The sequence below is a fragment of the Syngnathus floridae genome, chromosome 7 (assembly GCF_059516105.1).
Source record: "Syngnathus floridae isolate MCC-2025c chromosome 7, RoL_Sflo_1.0, whole genome shotgun sequence".
Lineage (NCBI taxonomy): Eukaryota > Metazoa > Chordata > Actinopteri > Syngnathiformes > Syngnathidae > Syngnathus > Syngnathus floridae.
This window is the reverse complement of record NC_142419.1, coordinates 1,485,728-1,508,548: the sequence shown is the minus strand read 5'-3', so window position 1 is coordinate 1,508,548 and position 22,821 is coordinate 1,485,728. Positions and strand designations below refer to the sequence as shown.

The 22,821-nt window shown below is 42.2% G+C and overlaps 2 protein-coding genes across 18 annotated transcripts in view; one reads left to right on the top strand and one right to left on the bottom strand.

The window, feature by feature from the left end:
- bcas3 (BCAS3 microtubule associated cell migration factor) overlaps positions 1–22,821 on the bottom strand; it is a 322,912-nt gene that overhangs the window by 101,857 nt on the left and 198,234 nt on the right. For 16 of the 17 annotated variants that reach the window (XR_015859651.1, XR_015859656.1, XR_015859654.1 and 13 more), the window contains 2 exons: positions 22,063–22,196; positions 5,998–6,331 (listed from right to left, as the gene is read on the bottom strand). The exons of the other annotated variant lie outside the window; for it this stretch is intronic. Coding sequence is in view for 11 of the 16 variants with exons in the window: in XM_088381953.1 (XP_088238079.1) it covers positions 5,998–6,331; positions 22,063–22,196 (468 nt within the window). In the remaining 5 variants the exon portion in view is untranslated. The remainder of the gene's footprint in view (positions 1–5,997; positions 6,332–22,062; positions 22,197–22,821) is intronic. 17 annotated transcript variants of the gene reach the window in all.
- On the top strand, positions 17,546–19,586 carry LOC148394781 (uncharacterized). Its single transcript, XM_088381329.1, has 2 exons — positions 17,546–17,738; positions 18,433–19,586. The coding sequence occupies exons 1-2, from the start codon at positions 17,546–17,548 to the stop codon at positions 19,518–19,520; spliced, it is 1,281 nt and encodes a 426-aa protein (XP_088237455.1). The 3' UTR covers positions 19,521–19,586.

The window sequence follows — 22,821 nt, the reverse complement described above, 5'->3', positions numbered from 1 at the left end:
CTTCCAAAACCTGGATACGAATTGGGGGCCCCTATCGGAGACAATGTCTTTCGGGAACCCATGAACCCGGAATATGTGGTCCATCATTACTATGGCTGTTCGTCTAGCGGACGGGAGCTTGGGCAAGGCGATAAAGTGAGCCATCTTTGAAAATCTGTCTACTACTGTGAGTATGGTGGTCCGCCCATGCGAGACCGGAAGTCCGGTGACGAAATCCATGAATATCTCCGCCCATGGACGCGAAGGAATGGGTAGGGGATGCAACAACCCCATACGGGCGCCGTGGGAGTTCTTGTTCCGGGCGCAGACGGGACAGGCTGCCACGTATTCTTTGATGTCAGCCCTCATGGAGGGCCACCAGAATCGCTGCTGGATGAAGAACAGGGTTCTGCGTATGCCTGGATGACAAGAGAGTCTGGAGGTGTGAGCCCAATGGATGACTTGGGATCGGAATTGATCTGGGACAAAAAGTCTGTTTTCCGGGCAGCCACTAGGGGGTGGCTTGTTCCCATTGGCCCGCTGTACCCGTTCTTCGATTGGCCAGGTCACTGCTCTCACCAGGCAATGAGGAGGCAGGATGGATTCGGATTTCTTGAGTTCTGGATCTGAGTTGTAAACACGGGAGAGGGCGTCAGGCTTGGTGTTTCTGGATCCCGGTCTGTAAGATAGAGAAAAGTTAAAGCGATTGAAAAAAAGTGACCAGCGGGCTTGGCGGGAATTCAATCTTTTCGCTGACTTGATGTATTCAAGATTTTTGTGGTCTGTCCAAACCAAAAAGGGCTGCTGAGCACCCTCCAGCCAATGTCTCCATTCTTCCAGTGCTAGTTCAACTGCCAACAGTTCGCGATCCCCCACATCATAATTTTGTTCGGCGGGCGTCAGCCGTCGAGACAGGAACGCGCACGGGTGTAGTTTGTTGTCGCTCTTGGCTCTCTGTGATAGGATGGCCCCGACTCCTTGATTGGAGGCGTCCACCTCCACCACAAACTGTAGCGACGGATCAGGAAGCGTGAGGATGGGAGCGGTGCTGAAACGGTTCTTTAGCTCCTGGAAGGCCGCCTCCGCCTCTGCAGACCAGCGGAAGGGGACCTTAGGGGACGTGAGTGCGTGCAAGGGAGCCGCCGTGGCACTGAAGCCCTTGATGAACCGCCGATAAAAATTGGCAAAGCCCAGGAATTGCTGCACCTTTCTGCGGGAGTCGGGGGTAGGCCATTCCTTAACCGCGCTGACTTTCGCCGGGTCCATCTCAACCTTGCCCGGGGCCACGATGAAGCCGAGAAAAGATACGGTGTCCTTGTGGAATTCACTTTTCTCGGCCTTTACGTATAGTTTGTGTGCAAGAAGACGTCGCAGCACCGTCTTGACGTGAATCTGATGGGTCCTCAGATCTGGGGAATAAATCAAAATATCGTCCAAATATACATATACAAAACGGTCCAAACAGTCTCTCAACACATCATTGATCATGGCCTGAAACACAGCGGGCGCATTGGTGAGACCAAATGGCATGACCAAGTATTCGAAGTGTCCTCGATGGGTATTGAACCCTGTCTTCCATTCGTCCCCTTCCCGGATGCGCACTAGGTGGTATGCGTTGCGCAAATCTAACTTGGTAAACACCCGGGCTTGCTGTAGTTGGTCGAACACGGTCGACATCAGTGGGAGCGGATACCGGTTCTTGATTGTAATCTGATTGAGGGGGCTATAATCAATACAGGGACGTAGGGTGCCATCCTTCTTGCCCACGAAAAAGAACCCCGCCCCCGCAGGCGACGATGATGGTCGAATCAGTCCTGCTTGCAGGGAGGAGTCTATGTATTCGTTCATGGCTTGCTTTTCAGGTCCTGAAAGAGAATAAAGCCTCCCCTTAGGTATAGTCGAACCCGGCAGGAGTTCAATGGCGCAATCATACGGACGGTGGGGAGGTAGGGAGGTAGCCTTAGTCTTGCTGAATACCTCGGCCCATGGGTGGTAACACGCAGGGACCCCGGTTAAGTCGGGGGTTTGCGCGCCCAGAGCAGGGGGCACAGCGCGCGGGTTAGACCTGACACAGGAATCATGACAGTCGGGCCCCCATCCCGTTATTTCCCCTGATCCCCAGTCTATGACGGGGTTGTGGCGTTGAAGCCATGGATACCCGAGAATGAGAGGGTTCATTGGAGAGGTCACGACATGTAGCCTTATATTCTCCTGGTGGGGACCTATCGACAACGAGACTGGTTCTGTTATGTGAGTTATTTCAAAAAGTGCCTGTCCATTGAGTGCCTTAGCTTTCACGGGGGTGTTCATCAGCTCAGTCTTTACCCCCCACCGGCGAGCAAATGCCCAGTCTATCAGGCTTTCATCTGCTCCTGAGTCTATTAGTACTTCGATTTCGATTTCTCTTCCCATCTGTGTAATCCTGCCCTTGGGAAGCACTCGGACCGGGGACAGGGCCGCAGAAAAGGCGCTCACCTTCAGGGTCCTCCTCACTGGACAGGAGAGAAGGAGGTGTCCGAGCTCCCCGCAGTAGTAGCATCTTCCCTCTCGGCGTCGCCGCAACTTCTCCTCTTCCGTCAACTTAGCTCTGCCCAACTGCATCGGCTCTGGCTCCTGGCGCTGCCGATCCCCTTCCAGCCTGGAGTGGTGAACGGCAGGGCCGGCTACTGGGACGAAGGCGGGGGTGTTCCTGCTTCGGAGCTTCCTCCACTCTTGCAGCCGGTTGTCAGTGCGGATAGCCAGAGCGATGAGGGCGTCGAGGTCGGTGGGAAGGTCTAAGGGGATTAGCTGATCCTGTATGGGCCCCGAGAGGCCCCGGAGGAAGATGTCATATAGTGCCGTCGCGTTCCAACCGCACTCCGCGGCCAGCGTGCGGAACCGGATGGCGTAGTCTCCGACGGTGTCTTGTCCCTGGACTATCTGACAGAGTTGCCGAGCCTTTTCTCGGTCAGCGGAGATTGGATCAAACACCGTTCGCAGAGCCTGGATGAAAGCGGGGAGAGAGTGACAGGAGGCGGAATCCCTGGCCCATTCCGCGGTGGCCCACGTGCGGGCCCTTCCCGTCAGGTATGAAACCATGTAGGCCACCTTGGAGCGCTCGGTGGGGAAATCTGCTGGGGCCCTCTCAAAATGCATCCCGCATTCTGTAATAAATGCCCGGCTAAGACCGGGTTCACCGGAGTAGCGCTCGGGAGGGGCCAGTCTGGCACCGCCGGTCATGGGAGCTATGGCAAGGGGAGTAACTGAGGAAGCAGGGGGTGTACTGGAAGTCGCTGCTGGTCCCGCGTTTAAGAGCGAGAGCACGTCCTGCATTTGCTGGCCCAGCTGTGCTACTTGGGTGGCGAGCGCTCCTCTGAATTCTTCTTGGCATTTAGCGATTCCTCGGATTTCTTCCCTCAAGTCGCCCACTTGCTTCTGGTGCTGGGCGAGCTGGGAGGCCTGGGAACGCACTGCGGCGCACAGGTGCTCTGACTCTGCCGAGTCCATGTCTGGCCAGTGTGTACTGTCAGGCAGGGGACAAGACGGAGGACTCGGATGCAGAGTCGTTTCTTTCTGGGATTTATTCCAGCAAGCACACTGAGCAAAAGTACAAATCAAATCGCCTCTTGCGAGGGAAAACCTGTGGCAAAAAGTACAAACAAAAGGTGTCGCACTGAGGCGAGTCAAAAGGCTAAAAGTACAAATCAAAACGCCTCTTACGAGGGAAAACACGTAGCAAAAAGTACCAACTAAAGGAGTCGCACTGGGGCGAGACAAAAAGGCGATGGAGACCAAGGCACAAACAAAAGCGTCGCTCGGTGGCGAGACAAAAAGGAGGGTTCTTACAAAGAGTTCGGACATCAAGGGATCGCTGGTGGTCGGGGCAAGGCAAGACACACTGGCACAAGACAAGGGGAAGACACGGACTAAATACACACAAAAGGGCGGGGACACAGGTGATGACAATTAGTGTCGATTACGCAGGTGCACACAATCGGGATCAGGGAAGACAAGACAACCAAACACCGAGGAAGGAAACACGAACTGAAACGGACGGGATGACAAAATAAAACCGGAAGTAAAGTTACGACAATTGACGAGACAAAAACCGAAAAAAATAAACGCGACCGCATGACACCTGGCATGTCTGTTGGAGATTTAGCGCTGGTGTTTAATTAGGAAACAGAGGATGAGGACTTCGATGGGTTTAATTGATGACCATTACTGGTAATAAAAACGTGAATACCAAACTCAGTTTTGCTCCCGCTCCATTTTTAAATGTGCACACTTGTATGCTTGTGTGTGTGTTGTTGTTGCCATGAGAAGGTTAAAGGGGGACGTGCGGGCGTGGATTTGCAGTGTGCACCGTCTGTGTATGTGTGTGTGTGTGTGTGTTGCTGTCAGGCAGACGTAGTTGAGAGCGCCGTGAGAACGTTAAAGGGGTAAGTGTGGGCGTGGATTGTGTATATAAATCCCGCGCCCTATGTGCGTGTTAAACAGTCATGGCACACAACCGAGACTGCGCCTTTTATTACGGTGCGCCTTTTGAACGTGAAAATACGGTAATTATGAATAAGAAAGATGCTCTGCTTGATGTGTTAATCAAGGAGAATCAGAATGACTTATCACTTGTTGCTGTATACACATATACTATGTGCACAATTATTAGGCAAGTTGTAATGTTGAGGATTAATTTTACTTTGAAAAATTACACAGTGCACAGATATTTTATGTAACAAAATTAAAAATGGGAATTTTCCCATCTCTGTTGTTTTTTGAATTTGTTAAAGTGACAGTAATAAGCAAACAACTAAACATTTAAGAATGAACATTTAAAAGAAAAATTAGTGACCAATATATAACCCTTCTTTTCAATATATGTCTTCCATCCATGCAGTCTGTCACCTTCTTGATCTGTTGACGATCAACCTTTTGTGCAGCAAAAACCACAGCTTCCCAGACACTTCAGAGAGTTTACCTTCATGGTAAATATCTTTGCTTAAGAAGGGGCCACAAATTCTCAAAATGATTTTTTCCCCCGACACTTAAAAAAGTGGTAGATTAAGAACCAAACCAAAAATGTCCCTAAAAAGAAAATTGGAAAAGAAGTTGGAAAATGGATATGCAGGATGACTTCTGTGACAAAGCCTTGATGAGGACACAATTATATACTATTTGTTCACTGTTCGGCAGACTTAAAAAAGTGTACAGTAAATGCAAATTTCCCCTTGAAGAATTGTGCTGGGTTCTTTAGGCAAACACTTCATTTTTCCAAACACAAGATATGTGCAAGATATGCCCCCAGAGGCTAAATTGTTGACAGACGGCTCTGAAGCGCTCCCCTGAAATAAAAGTATGATTTATGATCAATATCCCTTAAACCCCTCCTCTCACCTCAGCACTGTTAAAAGAAATGTACCCTTGTTTATATACATATATCTTTCTGATCGATGTCTACTTAGGAATTGATTTGAATGTCTTCACAGCCAGGCACACACACGCACGCACGCACGCACGCACGCACGCACGCACACACACAACTTTTTTTTAATGTATGTTAAAAATAAGAGGGTGACACTACTTGACGGATTTTTACATATCGCGGGTGGTCTTGGAACCAATTATCCGCGATAAATGAAGAATTACTGTATTTCCATTTGTACATTATTATTTTTCCAGAGAAATACTGTATGACCTATGAATGTTCTAATGACATAATGCATGATTTAAAAAACAAATGTTAAATAAGGACATAGGAAGTGCCTTACTCAGAAATTAGAATAGAAAACCTTTCAAAGAAACCTTAGAATGTATTTAAGTTACAAGCTATGGCAGAAAAGTGGTGACCTGCTAATTGAGGGCTTGTAGTTGATCTGCACAACAGATGAAACTGTGGATTTAAAAAAAATGGGCACATCGCAAAGCAGAATATCTCCAACAAAACAACTATAACACCAGACAACAGCACCCGCAGGCACATGTAGCACATACACACACGCACGCACACAAGCCCCACTGCCCCCCATCCGAGCTTCTCACCATAAAGTGGAGACCCTGATGGGCTACTGGAAAGACCAAGTATGGGGCTACAGCGTCCCCCAATGGCTCCTCCTCCACCTAGGACAGGGACAACACCTCCAATGCTCCCTCCGCCTAAATTTCCACATGTTGTCAGTCTGTTCAGCTCCTGCTCAATTTCCTCCAGGCCAGCACTCTTCTGGAAGCGTGACATCCGGTTGACAACCCGTGGAGACATATGGGTGCGGGAACAGGGTACACCACCGTAGGGGTTAATGGGAAATACATGGGTAGTACCGCGAAGGGTGCTGATAGCCACCCAACGACTATCCTGGCTGAAACACATGTCCTGGACCTACATGAAGACAAGAAACAGCTGTCACTAATATATAAAGCTCTCTGCCAAAACTGCTATTGCACCATCAAGTGTTCCCTCTTCTAATTAATTAAGAGTTAAGGTCAGGACAGTACATTGACAGATTTGGGGGGATTTTGCTGCACAATCGATTTTAAATTGAAGATGTCAGTCGAGACTAGAGTTCGAGTTGTAAAGACAGTTTTGCAGAAGAAGAGCCTGATACAAATTATGAAAGATGGTGGTAGAAATGTTATGGTTTCTGTTTGTGCTGCTACTTTAGGAACCGCAAACATGTCATATATTTATTTATCTGTTATCTACAGGCCTTGTAAATTATTCATGTCGTTTGATGACTCATTGAAGGGGTGGATTACAAAGCCTAATAAAAATAATGGGGAAAAAAAACAATTACTACCATGGTTTTTGAAACGCTATCAAAGTGTGCATTAGTTTACAGTATAATATTTCATTTTATAAATGAACTGCCTGACCAAGTCAATTAGAGATGCTGTTAGGGTGGCAATATCTGTCTTGACGAATCAGAAGCAACATAGCAAACACTTTGACAGACAAAATGTTATTGACAGACAAAGAATATTGACTCGGTTTATAGAAATGTAGCAACATTTCAAACAAGATTCTTTGTGTCATTTGTTTTTCCCCAAAGAAACCCAATATGGCAACATAAAATATTAAGACATTGGCTTGTTTCACAAAATGTGAAAATGAATTGCCAAGAGGATAGAAGTACCGTATTTTTCACACTACTAGCTGCACTTAAAAACTTTAAATTTACTCAAAAAACCACAGTGCGCCTTATAATCCAGAGCGCCTTATATATGGATCAATTGATGAATTTGTTGATCCATACTGTTGTTTCAGTACATTTTAGTACGACTAGTAAATTACAAGGTCGCATCGCTTCCCAGCATTACGGCAACCGTGGTCAGGGGGCGTCACTGAATAGCTGTTGTACGCGCGAGGCTATTTCATTTCAAAATAGGCTGTTCCGTTAATATTTTCGATTGCGTTTACGGATCAATATCCAACGGAATCATAAATAAGCAGCACCATTGTGTTAAATCAGTCTTTAGTCGGTTACGATCACTTTTATGGGAGAGTGTTTGAGAAATGTGATTGTTTAAGGGGGCTACCATGACACTTTGCTGAGGCTCATGGGAGTTTGCGGGTGGCTAATGCTATAATGATAGCTGCTATACGCAGGAGGCTGTTTCATCTCAAAATAGGCTGCTCCGAGTAAATTTAAACAGTATAATAAAACAGGCTGTTTCGAGTAAATTTAAGGATCGATATACTGCAGATGGGAAACATAAGTAAGCAGTACCAATGTGTTAGATCAAACTTTAGTCAGTTCCGATCATTTTATAGGAGATAGTTTGAGAAACGAAATTGTTTACAGGGAGCGACCATGACACTTTGCTGAGGCTCATGGGAGTTTGCGGGTGGCTAATGCTATAATGATAGCTGCTATACGCACAAGGCTATTTCATCTCAAAATAGGCTGCTACGTTAATGTTTCGAGTAAATTTACGGCTCGATATGGAAGGGAAACATAAGTAAGCAGTACCAATGTGTTAGATCGAACTTTATTCAGTTATAATCATTTTATAGGAGAGAGTTTGAGAAACGCGATTGTTTACAGGGGGCTGCCACGACACTTTGCTGAGGCTCATGGGAGCCTGCGAGCTGAGGCTCATGGAGTTTGCCGGTGGCTAATGCTATAATGATAGCTGCTATACGCACGAGGCTATTTCATCTCAAAATAGGCTGCTCCGTTAATGTTTCGAGTAAATTTACGGATCGATATGGAAGGGAAACACAAGTACGCAGTACCAATGTGTTATATCGAACTTTAGTCAGTTTCGATGATTTTATAGGAGATAGTTCGAGAAACGCGATTGTTTACAGAGGGCTCATTGGTTATTGGCTAGTGGATGCATACCGCAACCCTAGTCAACCTGTTTGTTGCAGTATAGCTTCTATTTTCTGCGCCTTTTAATCCGGTGCGCCCTATATATGAAATAATTTCTAAAATAACAAATTCAATGAGGGTGCGCCTTACAATCCAGTGCGCCTTTTGGTGCGAAAAATACGATACTACTTGCAACGACTAAGAAAATTCCACCCTTTCAACCCGGACATATTTGTATTACTGCAAAGTGTTATATAAATCCTTAACAATATGGTACTTGGTTTCTATAATGCATTATGTATCCCTTATTCTATGACACTACATACACATGCACACACACACACATGCACACACACACACACACACGCACACACACACACACACACACACACTGTATCTGTATAATTATTCAATTTGGTGTTCAGAAAGTCTTTTTTCAAACTTGAGTCTGGAAAAAGAGGGGGTCGTCTTATAATCACGGTTGTCTTATGTTCGGGCCAATACGGTAGATACCGTAATGTACATGGGTGAGTGTTTGGGTGTGCGAATGTGATTCTTGTGTGTGTGATTCTTGTGTGAAGCGTGTGAAGGGTGTGTGTGGTTTGTGGGGTGGGGGTGGGGTTCTGCAACAGACAGAAATACAGCACATAAGTCAATGCTCAACTTCAGACGAGTAGACGGCACACATTACATAACTAACGGTTCCACTATACTAAATAACAATAAATGAAATACTCTGCAACACACCAAACATAAGTCATTGAGACAACAAAATACATTTGCTGGCGACCATTAGTTGCCGTGCCGCTGCGTAATGGCTGGCTACTCGTACGATGCGAGGCAAACTTAAAGGAGCGTGCGGGAGCTGTCAATCAAACGGTGCGCACACGAAGCAAACCGCGATCGGACAAACGCCACATCAGTGGACAGTGCTAACAATGAAATGTATATACTCACTTTGTGTCAGAGACGCACATGATCACAGCAACACACTCAGTCGATACCAGCAACTTTTAACTTACCGCTGCGCACAAGCTCCAACAATCGCGACAAGCTGATACAACTCACGCAAGACTTAAGGCACGGTGACGTAACTGTCCAACATTTTAACATCAACATAGGAACCTTTCTAACAGTTTCTCCATTTTCTGTTATCTCTTCTCTTATTTTCTACTCTTTTCTTTCTTACCGCTATTTTTTCATTTTTTATTCTTCGTGCTACCGCTATTTTTATTTTTATTCTTCGGAACGGGTTTGCTTTGGCCTGGGGAGTTAAGTTCAGCATTCACTTTAAATATATCTGGCACCATCTAGCGTTGTGAATGGGTATACTGTCTAGACCCTGAATGTAAGATGACCTCCACGTTTTCAGTCTTATTTCAATGCAAAAAACACTGTCTTATATTCGGGCCAATATGGTGTGTGTGTGTCTGTGTGTGTCAGTGTGTGTGTGTGTGTGTGTGGTGTGTGTGTGTGTGTGTGTGTGTGTGTGTGTGTGTGTGCGTGCGTGCGTGTATAGATAGATAGATAGATAGATAGATAGATAGATAGATAGATAGATAGATAGATAGATAGATAGATAGATAGATAGATAGATAGATAGATAGATAGATAGATAGATAGATAGATAGATAGATAGATAGATATCAGTGCTTCTCAAATAGTGGGGCACGCATACCAAGGGGGGCGTGTGTGACACCAGGGAACATGCTTTTCTTTTGGCTGTACTAGATTAAAGGGTAATTAAACATCCACTGGAGTCGGTGGGAGTGGTGGTATCACTGTAAGAGTGTGCGCAAGGAGTAGTCGCTCTACAGTGTAGAGCGCACGGAACATACGGACACACAGCACAGAGCAGGCGATGAAAAGTGCAGTGGGACACCATGGGAAAATATTGATCAGGGTTGGAAAGAACGGCGGAGAGAGATGGAGATAAGAGAATTGAGAGTCACACGAAAGTTAAGACAAGGAAATATGATGAAGTGTACGTAGCTTCATTGCGACCACGATGGGAGACGAGGAAAGACCGGTGTGTTTACTGTGCCTTACCATGGTGACAGCGGACAGTATGAAGCCAAATAAATTAAGGCGGCACTTATAAAGTCATTGCACCCAAATCATGCTGATAAGATGCTTGAGATTTTTCAGCAAAAACGGGCTGAATATTGCCAACAATCATCCCACTTTGTGAATGCTACTTCAGTCAATCAGCAAGCACTGTAAGCATCATATAAAGCAGCGTACCAAATTGCTCAGTGCAAGAAAAAACCACACCATTCAGAAGAGCTGATACTACCTGCAGTCGTGGATATGGTCTCCATCATGCTGCCTCATTTTGAGCACATATTGTTTGATAAATTTTTGTTTTGTAGGTTAAAAAAAAAAAAAAAAAAAAAAATATATATATATATATATATATATATATATATACATACACCGTAATTTTCGGACTATAAGTCGCATTTTTTTCATAGTTTGGGTGGGGGGGCGACTTAGTTGACCACTTCACATGTTATTTTTAGTATAGTTGATCACTTCACATGCTTTTATATCTTTATCTTGAACATATTCAAAACATAAAAAATAGAGAAAAAATCAAATAAAGCAATTAACACTTTAAAGAGCCATATCCAAGTCCACTGTCTGCTGAATGCACACTTGCTCCTTTTTTGCTCCTCTTATAGTTATTATGTTATTTGTTTATTTATTATTTATTCATCACTCTTATTTATTCATTGTTTGTGCCTTCTTGGTTTTTTTTTGTGTTGTTTACTTGTATGCATATTGTGTATTATGTCTTGTCACCGTGGGATAGTAGAAACGTAATTTCGATCTCTTTGTGTGTCTTGGCATATGAAGAAATCGACAATAAAGCAGACTTTGACTGAAGAAACAACCAAATAAACAAAACAAAAAAACTACATCTGAAAAAAATTGGATGAGGGCGCTCTAAATGGGAAGGGCTTAAGAAAATGGCACCAAAAAGAAACTCATATTTTGCAGGTAACAAACTTCAAGTTGTAAAATATGCAGCCGAAAACAGTAATCGAGCAGCAGAAAGAAAGTTTGGAGAACCGTGATGTATACCAAAACATTACTGTAATTTGAATTTCAAGTGACGTCAGTGGCACAGCGCAGCGCGGCGCGGCTGTTGTTTACATAAAGGATAAATGTACCCACGTACGTACTACCGGCATCATTAGCAGCTTTGTTTCTAAGTGACACGGAGGACGCAGAGATTAAAGGAATTAGTGATTTGGAGTGACATAGAAGGTTTGAAAAACTATGATGGCTTTTACAGACGCCCGGTCCTACTCTACTGAGCTCTCGTTCACCTCCGTGGATCGAAGTCGGGGGCCGGCGCTCGGCCGGGTGGCTGTCGGCGGACGGTGCATGGGGCTCGGACATGGCTTTTACGCACGCCCGGTCCTATTGTATGGAGCGCTCTTCCACATCGGTGGCTGGAAGTCCACGCCGCCACATGCTTGGAAGTTTGTTTTGTTAAATAAAGAGCCGTTTACCAAACCCACGTCTTTCCTTGTACTTTGTTAACGCTACAATATATTTATATAGTAGATCTGTGGAATAACGACGAGGCTGACGTCAGGACGCACGTGCGGCGTTGTTGACAAAGGACGAGGAATTTGATCTATGTATTTAATGATTTAAAGTGCACAGATGGTTTGATAATATTGCTTATATAATAGTTATTTGAAATATGATTTATATATCGTTATAAGGGCCTGTGGAATATTTTGAATTGCAAGCGTCGTCAGCCGCGCGCACACATTGTTGACAAAGAACGATCGATGAATTTAATGAATTGGAGTGACACAGATGGTTTTATAAATGTGTTATTTATGTAATAGTTCTCTTTAATAACTCTATATGTTACGGCAGGGCCATTCTCAGCTCTTCGTTCGTGTTTGTCACGTTAGCATACCTATCGTTTAGCCTGTTATTGCTATTGTATCGAACGATCGATGGATTTAATGAATTGGAGTGACACAGATGGCTTTATAAGCATGTTATTTATGTAATAGTTGTCTTTAATAACTCTATATGTTACGTCAGGCCCGTTCTCAGCTCTTTGTTTGTGTTTGTCATGTTGGCATATCTATCGTTTAGCCTGTTGTTGCTCGTTCATGACTGTTCTTGGTGTGGGATTTTGTCGAATAAATTGCCCCCCAAAATGCGACTTATACTCCTGAGCGACTTATATATGTTTTTTTCACTTTTTGGGGCATTTTATGGCTGGTGCAATTTATACTCCGGAGCGACTTATAGTCCGAAAATTACGGTATAAGGCCAAATTACGGTATACGGCCAACATTTCTCATAATGCAAACCCAGTCTCTTAATTCCATACTGATGGAATGCTGATGTTCGCTGTGGCGACCCCTGAGGGGAAAAGCACACACACTGCTCAAAAAAATTAAAGGAACACTTCTAAAACACATCAGGTTTCAAGGGTGAAATTTTTTTGGGGGGATATCTATACTGATATGGACAGTATAATGTCACAGGAACAAAAGGATGCCACATCTTCTTATGGAAATAAACGTTTTCAGCCTACAGAGGGCTCAGTATACAGACACCCCAAAAATCAAAGTGAAAAAATGATATGGCAGGCTCGTCCTTTTTGCCTAAATTCAATTTCTGCAACTCAAAATTCTTTTCAATATCTTGTGTGGCCCCACGAGCTTGTATGCATGCTTGACAACGTCGCGGCATGCTCCTAATGAGACGACGGATGGTGTCTTGTGAGATGTCCTCCCAGATCTGTCTAAGGTAGGGGTGTCCAATTCCAGTCCTCGAGGGCCGCATTCCTCCATGTTTTCCAAGTTTCCCTCGTTAAACACACCTGATTCAATGATCAGGCTCCTGCACAGGTGTGTTTAACCAGGGAAACTTGGAAAACATGTATGAATGCGGCCCTCGAGGACTGGACTTGGACACCCCTGGTCTAAGGGCATCAGTGAGCTCCTGTAAAGTCTGAGGAGAAACCTGGATGGACTGAAACATTATGTCGGGTTTGATCAGGTGATCATGAGGGCCATTCAATTGTGTCAATTCCTTGATCCTCCTGATACTGTCTGCATTCTCTTGCCACAACAGACCGGGCATTGTTGTGGATCAGGAGGAACCCAGGACCTACTGCACCAGCATAGGGTCTGACCATGGGTGCCAGGATTTCATCCCGATACCTAATGGCCAGACTGCCGTTCTCTAACCTGTAGAGGTCTGTTTGTCCCTCCATGGAAATGTCTCCCCAGACCATCACTGACCCACCACCAAACCGGTCATGCTGAATGATGTTGCAGGCAGCATAGCGCTCTCCTTGGCTTCTCCAGACCCTTTCACGTCTATCACAGGTGCTCAGGGTATACCTGTTCTCATCTGTGAAAAGCACAGGGCGCCAGTGGCGGACTTGCCAATTCTGGTGTTCTATGGCAAATGCCAATCGAGCTACATGGTGCTGAGCAATGAGCACAAGAAACACTACAGGATGCCGTGCCCTGAGGCCACCCTTGTGAAGTCTGTTTCTGACTGTTTGGTCAGAGACATTCACACCAGTAGCCTGCTGGAGGTCATTCTGTAGGGCTCGGGCAGTGCTCAACCTGTTCCTTCTAGCACAAAGCAGCAGATATCGGTCCTGCTGATAGAATGAGGACCGTCTACGGCCCTGTCCAGCTCTCCTAGAGTAACTGCCTGTCTCCTGGAATGTCCTCCATGCTCTGGAGATTGTACTGGGAGACACATCAAATCTTCTTGCAACAGCACGCATTGATGTGCCATCCTGGAGGAGTTGGACAATCTGCGCAACTTCACGAGGGTTAAGATATCGCCTCATGCAGTCGTGATAAGGACTCTAGCTAAAGCCAACACTTGTGGAAGAACAGTTAAAAAATATCAAGAGGGAGGAACCCTCCACCTGCAAAATCAGTCCTGTTTTGGGGACCATCTTGTTGTTGCCCCTCTAGTACACTTGTTGTTAATTCCACCAATGCAGCTGAAACTGATTAATAACCCCCTCTGCCACGTACCTGACCAAAACCTTAGCAGAAAAGTCTAATTGAATTCATGCCATACCCTGATAAAAAAACTGTTTCCTTTAATTTTTTTGAGCAGTGTGTGTGTGTGTGTGTGTGTGTGTGTGTGTGTGTGTGTGTGTGTGTGTGTGTGTGTGTGTGTGTGTGTGTGTATATATATATATATATATATATATATATATATATATATATATATATATATATATATATATATATATATATATATATATATGGGCACCATCTGAACCAAACATGTTTATCTTGGTCTCATCAGACCACAGACATGGTTCCAGTAACCCATATTCTTAGTTTGCTTGTCTTCAGCAAACCTTTTGCGAGCTTCCTTGTGCATCTTTTTTAAAAGAGGCTTTTTTCTGGGACAACAGCCATGCAGACGGTATCCAGCGTGTGTGGCGGCAACCAGGTGAAGAGTACAAAGACAAGTTTTTCTTGCCTACAGTCAAGCATGGTGGTGGTTGCATCATGGTCTGGTGCTGTATAGGTGCTGCTGGCACTGGGGAGCTACAGTTCATTTAGGGAACAATGAATGCCAACATGTACTGTGGAATACTGAAGCATAGCATGATCCCATCCCTCCGTAAACTGGGCTGCAGAGCAGCATTCCAACACCCTAACGACCCCAAACACACCTCAAGACGACCACTGCCTTCCTAAAAAAGCTGAGGGTGAAGGTGAAGGACTGGCCAAGCATGTCCCCAGACCTAACCCCTATTGAACATCTGTGGGGCATCCTCAAACGGAAGGTGGAGGAGCGCAAGGTCTCCAACATCCATCAGCTCCGTGATGTCATCATGGAAGAGTGGAAGAGGATTCCAGTGATGACCCGTGACGCTCTGGTGAACTCCATGCCTAAAAGGGTTACCTGCGGTGCTGGAAAATAATAGTGGCCACACAAAGTATTGACATTTGGGTCCAATTTTGACATTTTCAATTGGGGTGTACTCACTTTTGTTGCCAGCATTTTACACATTCATTGCTGTATTTTGAGTTACTTTGAAGTAACAATACATTTACTTTGCTATCCAAGCTCTACAGTGACACTTAACATTGTCTCAAAGTGTCATTTCTTCAGTGTTGTCCCATGACAAGATATAATCAAAAATGAAATGAGAGGGGTGTATTCACTTTTATACTGTATATATATATACATATATATATATATATATATATATATATATATATATATATTTTACCGTTCAAAAGTTTGGGGTCACCCAAACAATTTTGTGTTTTCCATGAAAAGTCACACTTATTCACCACCAAACGTTGTGAAATGAATAGAAAATAGAGTCAAGACATTGACAAGGTTAGAAATAATGATTTGTATTTGAAATAAGATTTTTTTTACATCAAACTTTGCTTTCGTCAAAGAATCCTCCATTTGCAGCAATTACGGCAATGCAGACCTTTGGCATTCTAGCTGTTAATTTGTTGAGGTAATCTGGAGAAATCGCACCCCACGAAGCAGCGCCCACAAGTTGGATTGGTTGGATGGGCACTTCTTGCGTACCATACGGTCAAGCTGCTCCCACAACAGCTCAATGGGGTTCAGATCTCGTGACTGCGCTGGCCACTCCATTACCGATAGAATACCAGCTGCCTGCTTCTGCTCTAAATAGTTCTCACACAATTTGGAGGTGTGTTTGGGGTCATTGTCCTGTTGTAGGATGAAATTGGCTCCAATCAAGCGCTGTCCACTGGGTATGGCATGGCGTTGCAAAATGGAGTGATAGCCTTCTTTATTCAGAATCCCTTTTACCCTGTACAAATCTCCCACCTTACCAGCATCAAAGCAACCCAAGACCATTACCTCCTCCATGCTTAACAGATGGCATCAGGCATTCTTCCAGCATCTTTTCATTTGTTCTGCGTCTCACAAACGTTCTTCTTTGTGATCCAAACACCTCAAACTTGGATTCATCGGTTCACAACACTTTTTTCCAGTCTTCCTCTGTCCAATGTCTGTGTTCTTTTGCCCATCTTAATCTTTTTGATTTGTTGGCCAGTCTCAGATATGGCTTTTTCTTTGCCACTCTGCCCTGAAGCCCAGAATCCCGCAGCCGCCTCTTCACTGTAGATGTTGACACTGGTGTTTTGCGGGTACTATTTAATGAAGATGCCAGTTGAGGACCTGTGAGGCATCTGTTTCTCCAACTAGAGACTCTAATGTACTTATCTTCTTCCTCAGTTGTGCAACGCGGCCTCCCACTTCTTTTTCAACTCTGGTTAGAGCCTGTTTGTGCTGTCCTCTGAAGGGAGTAGTACACACCGTTGTAGGAAATCTTCAATTTCTTAGCAATTTCTTGCATGGAATAGCCTTCATTTCTAAGAACAAGAATAGACTGTCGAGTTTCAGATGAAAGTTCTCTTTTTCTGGCCATTTTGAGCGTTTAATTGACCCCACAAATGTGATGCTCCAGAAACTCAATCTGCTCACAGGAAGGTCCGTTTTGTAGCTTCTGTAACGAGCTAAACTGTTTTCAGATGTGTGAACATGATTGCACAAGTGTTTTCTAATCATCAATAAGCCTTCTGAGCCAATGAGCAAACACATTGTACCATTAGAACACTGGAGTGATAGTTGCTGGAAATAGGCCTCTATACACCTATGTAGATATTGCACCAAAAACCAGACATTTGCAGCTAGAATAGTCATTTACCACATTAGCAATGTATAGAGTGTATTTCTTTAAAGTTAAGACTAGTTTAAAATTATCTTCATTGAAAAGTACAGTGCTTTTCCTTCAAAAATTGTATGATCGCCACGGCGAAGAGCAAAAGCGGAGCACATTCCTGTTTGCAAACAATTTTTCCTCTCAAACAAGGTCCCAGTGGACCTTTGAACGTGGAGGAGTTCAAGAAGATCTTTTTTTGTCACTTTTGTAACTTTGTTGCCACAGACGGTCCATTCCTGTGCAGTTTCTGTTGTTAATTTCTTGCCACAGACGAACCATCCCTGTGCTGTTTAGTGAAAGGAAATACAAGTAAACGTAACTGATCTAAGCAGATCGCGAACCCGCGAGTTTGTTAGCAGACTGCTAACAGCTGATTTACCGGGAAACAGCTGATTGAGCTGTCAAAGAGATAGCTGTGACTAACGTGAGCAATATGGGGCCGAAAAAAAACCTAACCATGTCCACGGAGGAGGTCGAGGACATAAAAAGGTCACTTGACTTCCTTTCGGAAAAAGTTTCTGCTGTAAGGATGCAGCAGAAAAACATCTTGGCACTGGTGGAAGAGGTAAAGATGCTCCGTATGCTCAATGCTGAGAAGGACAAGCGGCTTGCCTACCTTGAAAGTCGGGTAGCGGACATTGAGCAATATACAAGAATAAATGACATTGTCATCACGGGAATAGCAATTAAACCTATATCTTATGCAAGGGCAGTGACGGCAGGTAACGATGGCTGTGAGCAACATGCAAGCTCAGCTGAGCAACAGGTAGCTGAGTTTCTGCAAACTAAAGGAATAACTATGGACTCCAACCAGGTTGAAGCATGTCATCCACTGCCCAGAAGAAACAGTAATGACAAGCCAGCAGTCATTCTGAAATTTGTCAACAGGAAGCACAAAGTTGCACTTCTAAAGCAGGGTAAGTTGCTCAAAGGCACAGACATCTACATCAATGAACATTTGACAAAGACCAATGCGGATATTGCAAAGAAAGCACGCCACTTGAGAAGAATGAAAAAAATACAGAGTACACGGACCAGAAATTGCAAGATATACATCAAGCTTAATGGATCACCAGAAGAGGCCAAGATACTGATGGTGAGGAGTATTGAGGAATTGGAAAAGCTCGAATAAGTATCCTCAATAGAAAATCAACTGGAGTGGACTTGGAACTGAATGGAGGTAACAACACAAAACACAAACATAATGCTCAGGGACACTACTCAACCTACATCAAGCAACAATGGAGATGTAACACAGTGGATACAAGAACATGAACAACTCCAACTAACGTTTGATTACAGTGAAAGCAGCACTCTGGTCATTTACCGAAGTCAAATTCCTTGTTTGGCACGCTCAAACATGGCGAATAAAAAACTCTTGAATCTTGAATCTCTTGAATCTTGAATCTTGAATAGATCAGGACATCGACCCAGACAATAATTTCTTCTCCACCACAAACAACACATGTTATTATTACAGCAATGATCAGTACAATATGGACATCTTAACAAAAGATAAGCTATCTATTATCCATTTCAATAGCCGGAGTCTATATAAAAATTTTAGTAGCATTCGGGCTTACTTAAACACATTTAAACAACCATTTAATATAATAACTATTTCTGAGACCTGGATTACGACTGAGAAGGGAATGCACTTTGAGATGGAAGGCTATGAATTCATACAAAATAACAGACAGAGTAAAGGTGGGGGTGGTGTTCCAATCTATGTTGATTTGAATATGAAATTCAAGATTTTAGAGGCTATGACACAGGTGGTGGACAATCTTCTTGAATGTCTCACGATACAGATTTGTGTTGAAAAGAAAAAAGACATTATTATAAGCTGTGTCTATAGAGCTCCTGGTTCTAGCATTGAGACATTCACAGAATGGATAGAAAGTGTGATTATACAAAAAGGCAACAAAAATATTTTCATTTGCGGGGATTATAACATTGATCTATTAAATCCAAATAAGCAACAAAATGTTGATGATTTTTTAAATTTAATGCATAGCCTGAGTCTCTTTCCTACAATCAGTAGACCCACGAGAGTAACATCACAGAGTGCTACTCTGATAGATAACATATTCACCAATATAATAGAAAACAGGACAACAAGCGGGTTATTAATTACTGATATTACTGACCACCTTCCAGTGTTCACAGTATATGATGATAATTTCAAATCTGAAATTGGGGTGTATAAACAACAAAGAAGAATTAGGACGGATGAGACAATTGCTACTCTAAAACATGAATTAATGGAACAGAACTGGGATGCAATATATAAAGAAAAAGATATAAATAATGCATACCATAAATTGATGACTATATTAACTTCATTATATAATAAGCATTGTCCAATCAAGGAATATAATAAAAAAACTAAATATAAGAACAGTCCATGGTTGACAAAAGGCTTAAGAAATGCCTGTAAAAAGAAAAAAATACTCTATAGGAACTTCATAAAACAGAGAACAGAAGGCGCTGAAGATAAATAAAAGAGATATAAGAATAAATTAACCAATATTATAAGATTACGTAAGAAAGAATATTATAAGCATAAATTAGAGGATAACAAAAATAATATTAAGGGGATATGGACTCTCCTAAACCACATTATTAGAGAAGGTACCGAACAACACAAATTACCAAAATATTTTGTTATAAATGATACTGAAAATTATAATATGGAAGAAGTGGCAAACAGTTTTAATCAGTTCTTTGTAATTGTTGGGCCTCAAATAGCAAAAAACATACCGATTCCAGCGCCAGATGTAGGCAACAGAGATAAATTAATGGAAAGGAATCCTCACTCAATGCTTTTGAAGGCAGTTGATGAAAATGAAATCATTAACATTGTAAAACAATGCAAAAATAAAACACCTACCGACTGGAATGGGATTGATATGATGTTAGTTAAGCAAATCATTGAGGGGATTTCAAAGCCACTTGTGTACATCTGTAACTTGTCATTTTTAACTGGTATATTCCCAAAGAAGATGAAAATTGCTAAGGTCATTCCTCTTCATAAAACTGGGAGCAAACACAACTTTACAAACTACAGACCTATCTCAATATTGCCACAACTCTCAAAAATATTGGAAAAGCTTTTTAACAGTAGAATGGATGGCTTTTTGGAAAAACATAAATTATTTGCAGAGAACCAATATGGTTTTAGAGATTACAGATCAACAGCACAGGCATTAATGGAATCAATCGAGGAAATCACAGATGCAATAGATAACAAACGACATGCAGTGGGAGTTTTCATTGACCTCAAAAAAGCTTTTGACACAATTAATCATAATATACTATTCAATAAATTAGAAAAATATGGGATAAGGGGATTTGTATTAGACTGGATAAAGGATTATCTGCGAGAACGGCAACAATATGCAAAGTTGGGTAATCACTGCTCTGGATATTTGGACATAGCATAGTTCCACAAGGGTCAGTTTTAGGCCCTAAATTATTTATTTAGTATATATATGACATGTGCAAAGTCTCTAAAGAACTAAAACTCGTCAATTTTGCAGATGACACAAATATCTTTTGTTCAGGTGATAACATCCAACAAGTGGAATCAGTGTTGAATGAGGAAATGAAAAAAATAAAAATGTGGTTCGACTGGAACAAATTATCATTAAATGTAAGTAAGACCAAGTTTATGGTATTTGGCAAAGCGAACATAAAGATACAAATAGAAATAGATGGGACTGAAATTGAAAGAGTGCAGGAAAACAAATTTCTTGATGACAGGCTGAGTTGGAAGTCACACATCAAAAACGTAAAGTCTAAAATTTCAAGAAGCATGGCACTCATATACAAAGCAAAAGAATTACTGGATTATCATTCACTTCGTACACTTTATTGTTCTCTTGTCTTGCCCTATTTGCATAACTGTGCTGAGGTTTGGGGGAATACTTATAAAACTTCACTACAGCCACTTATCATTCTGCAGAAAAGAGCAATAAGGACTATTCATAAAGTAAACTACTTGGAACACACAAATCCACTTTTCATACAATCCAAACTATTGAAATTCATTGACAAAGTATCTTATCAAACAGCAATCATCATGTATAGGGAAAAAGCAAAACAACTACCAGAAAATATCCAAAACTTATTTAGGAATCGGGAGGGAGGTTATAAGTTAAGGGGGAATCACAACTTCAAAATCTTAAACATAAGAACAACCTTAAAAAGTTTCTGTATCACTATAACTGGGGTCAAACTATGGAACAATCTAAGTGAGGAACTCAAGCAAAGTCCAAATATCCACGAGTTTAAAAGAATGTACAAAAATATGTTGTTTAGCGGGTACAAAGGCTAAAAGTGCCAAAGGGCTACACACAAGTAAAAATGAAACAGAAAAATAAGTGTGAAAGTGTATCTACTTGTGTTCTGTTGTAGAATTACAGTATGTGTTGAATCATTGGTTTAATGGATAAAGTGAGAAAGGGGTAGGAATATAAAAAGCTATGCTTCTTCCTACTCCTTTTCGAGCATTCTTTACTCATTTTTTTACTTATGTATTATAATTATTATTTATGTATTTTTTTTGTTTTGTTTGTTGGTTTATTTTTTGTTTGTTTGTTTTATGGACTTATATGTGGCACTTTAGAGTGTTATTTGTTTTGTTTTTTCGTTTTTGTTTTGGATGTTCGAAATAAAGATATCAATCAATCAATCAAAAATAAGGAAATTTCAATGTGACCCCAAACTTTTGAACGGTAGTGTGTATATATATATATATATATATATATATATATATATATATACACACAGGGGTCGCCACAGCGAATATCAGCATTCCATCAGTATGGAATGAAGAGACTGGGTTCGCATTATGAGAAATGTTGGCAAATTTTTACGCCAGATGCCCTTCCTGACGCAACCCTCTGCATTTACCCGGGCTTGGGACCAGCTTTGTTCGCATATCAGGTTGCCATCAATTTAAAGAAATAGATTTCTCCAGTGCAGACATTTTGAATGTAAATAGATCACCAAGGAAGTAAGAATAAAACATATTGCAAAGACCTTTGCTTCAGTCTCCCCCCGGTGTAATGTATATAGATGGCGAACAGCACTCTGTGAAGATACCCATGGGTGGGTGAGGATCTGGAAGATGTGAAAATCATGACCAAGGATATCAGCAGTCAAAAGTAGCATTCCTAAAAGAAATAAACATATATGACAGAAATATATTTCAGCATTTCTATGGTTGTATTAATGATTGTTGTACAAATGAAAAATGTGTAGAATGCAGTTACTGTTATTTCTGCACTGTAAACCGCACCTGATTGTAAAATGCACCAGCTAAAATTAAGGGGAACATCTTGTTTTGTTCATAAATAAGCCACACCGGACTATAAACCGCAAATGTTTCTATGTTACCTTTTAGAATAGAATAGAATAGAATAGAATAGAATAGAATAGAATAGAATAGAATAGAATAGAATAGAATAGAATAGAATAGAATAGAATAGAATGCCCTTTAATGTCATTTAACAACTTAGTTGTACAACGAAATTCGGAGAAAAATAAAAGTGTAAGATCTTATTTACAGTATAGCTATTAGTCTAAGAATGAAGGTTAAAAATCTTATTTACAGTATGTTCAATGTGGGTATACGTATTAACATGAATGAGGTTTGTACAGAAAGTAAATAATAAATAGTTATTGCACGTAGTTTTTAAAGGAGTATTGTAGCTGGTGTTGTTTTCTCAGAGTTCAGAGCGGTGATGGCTCTTGGGAAGAAACTGTTTTTCAGTCTGGTAGTCCTTGTTCGAATGCGTC

What these genes read in the sequence shown, in the direction of transcription:
- LOC148394781 (XM_088381329.1), top strand. Translation starts at nt 17,546, where the DNA reads ATGCAGCAGAAAAACATCTTGGCACTGGTGGAAGAGGTAAAGATGCTC. An exon ending in TGCAAGGGCAGTGACGGCAG is followed by an intron (nt 17,739 to 18,432) that starts GTAACGATGGCT and finishes AATCTTGAATAG; the next exon opens with ATCAGGACATCGACCCAGAC.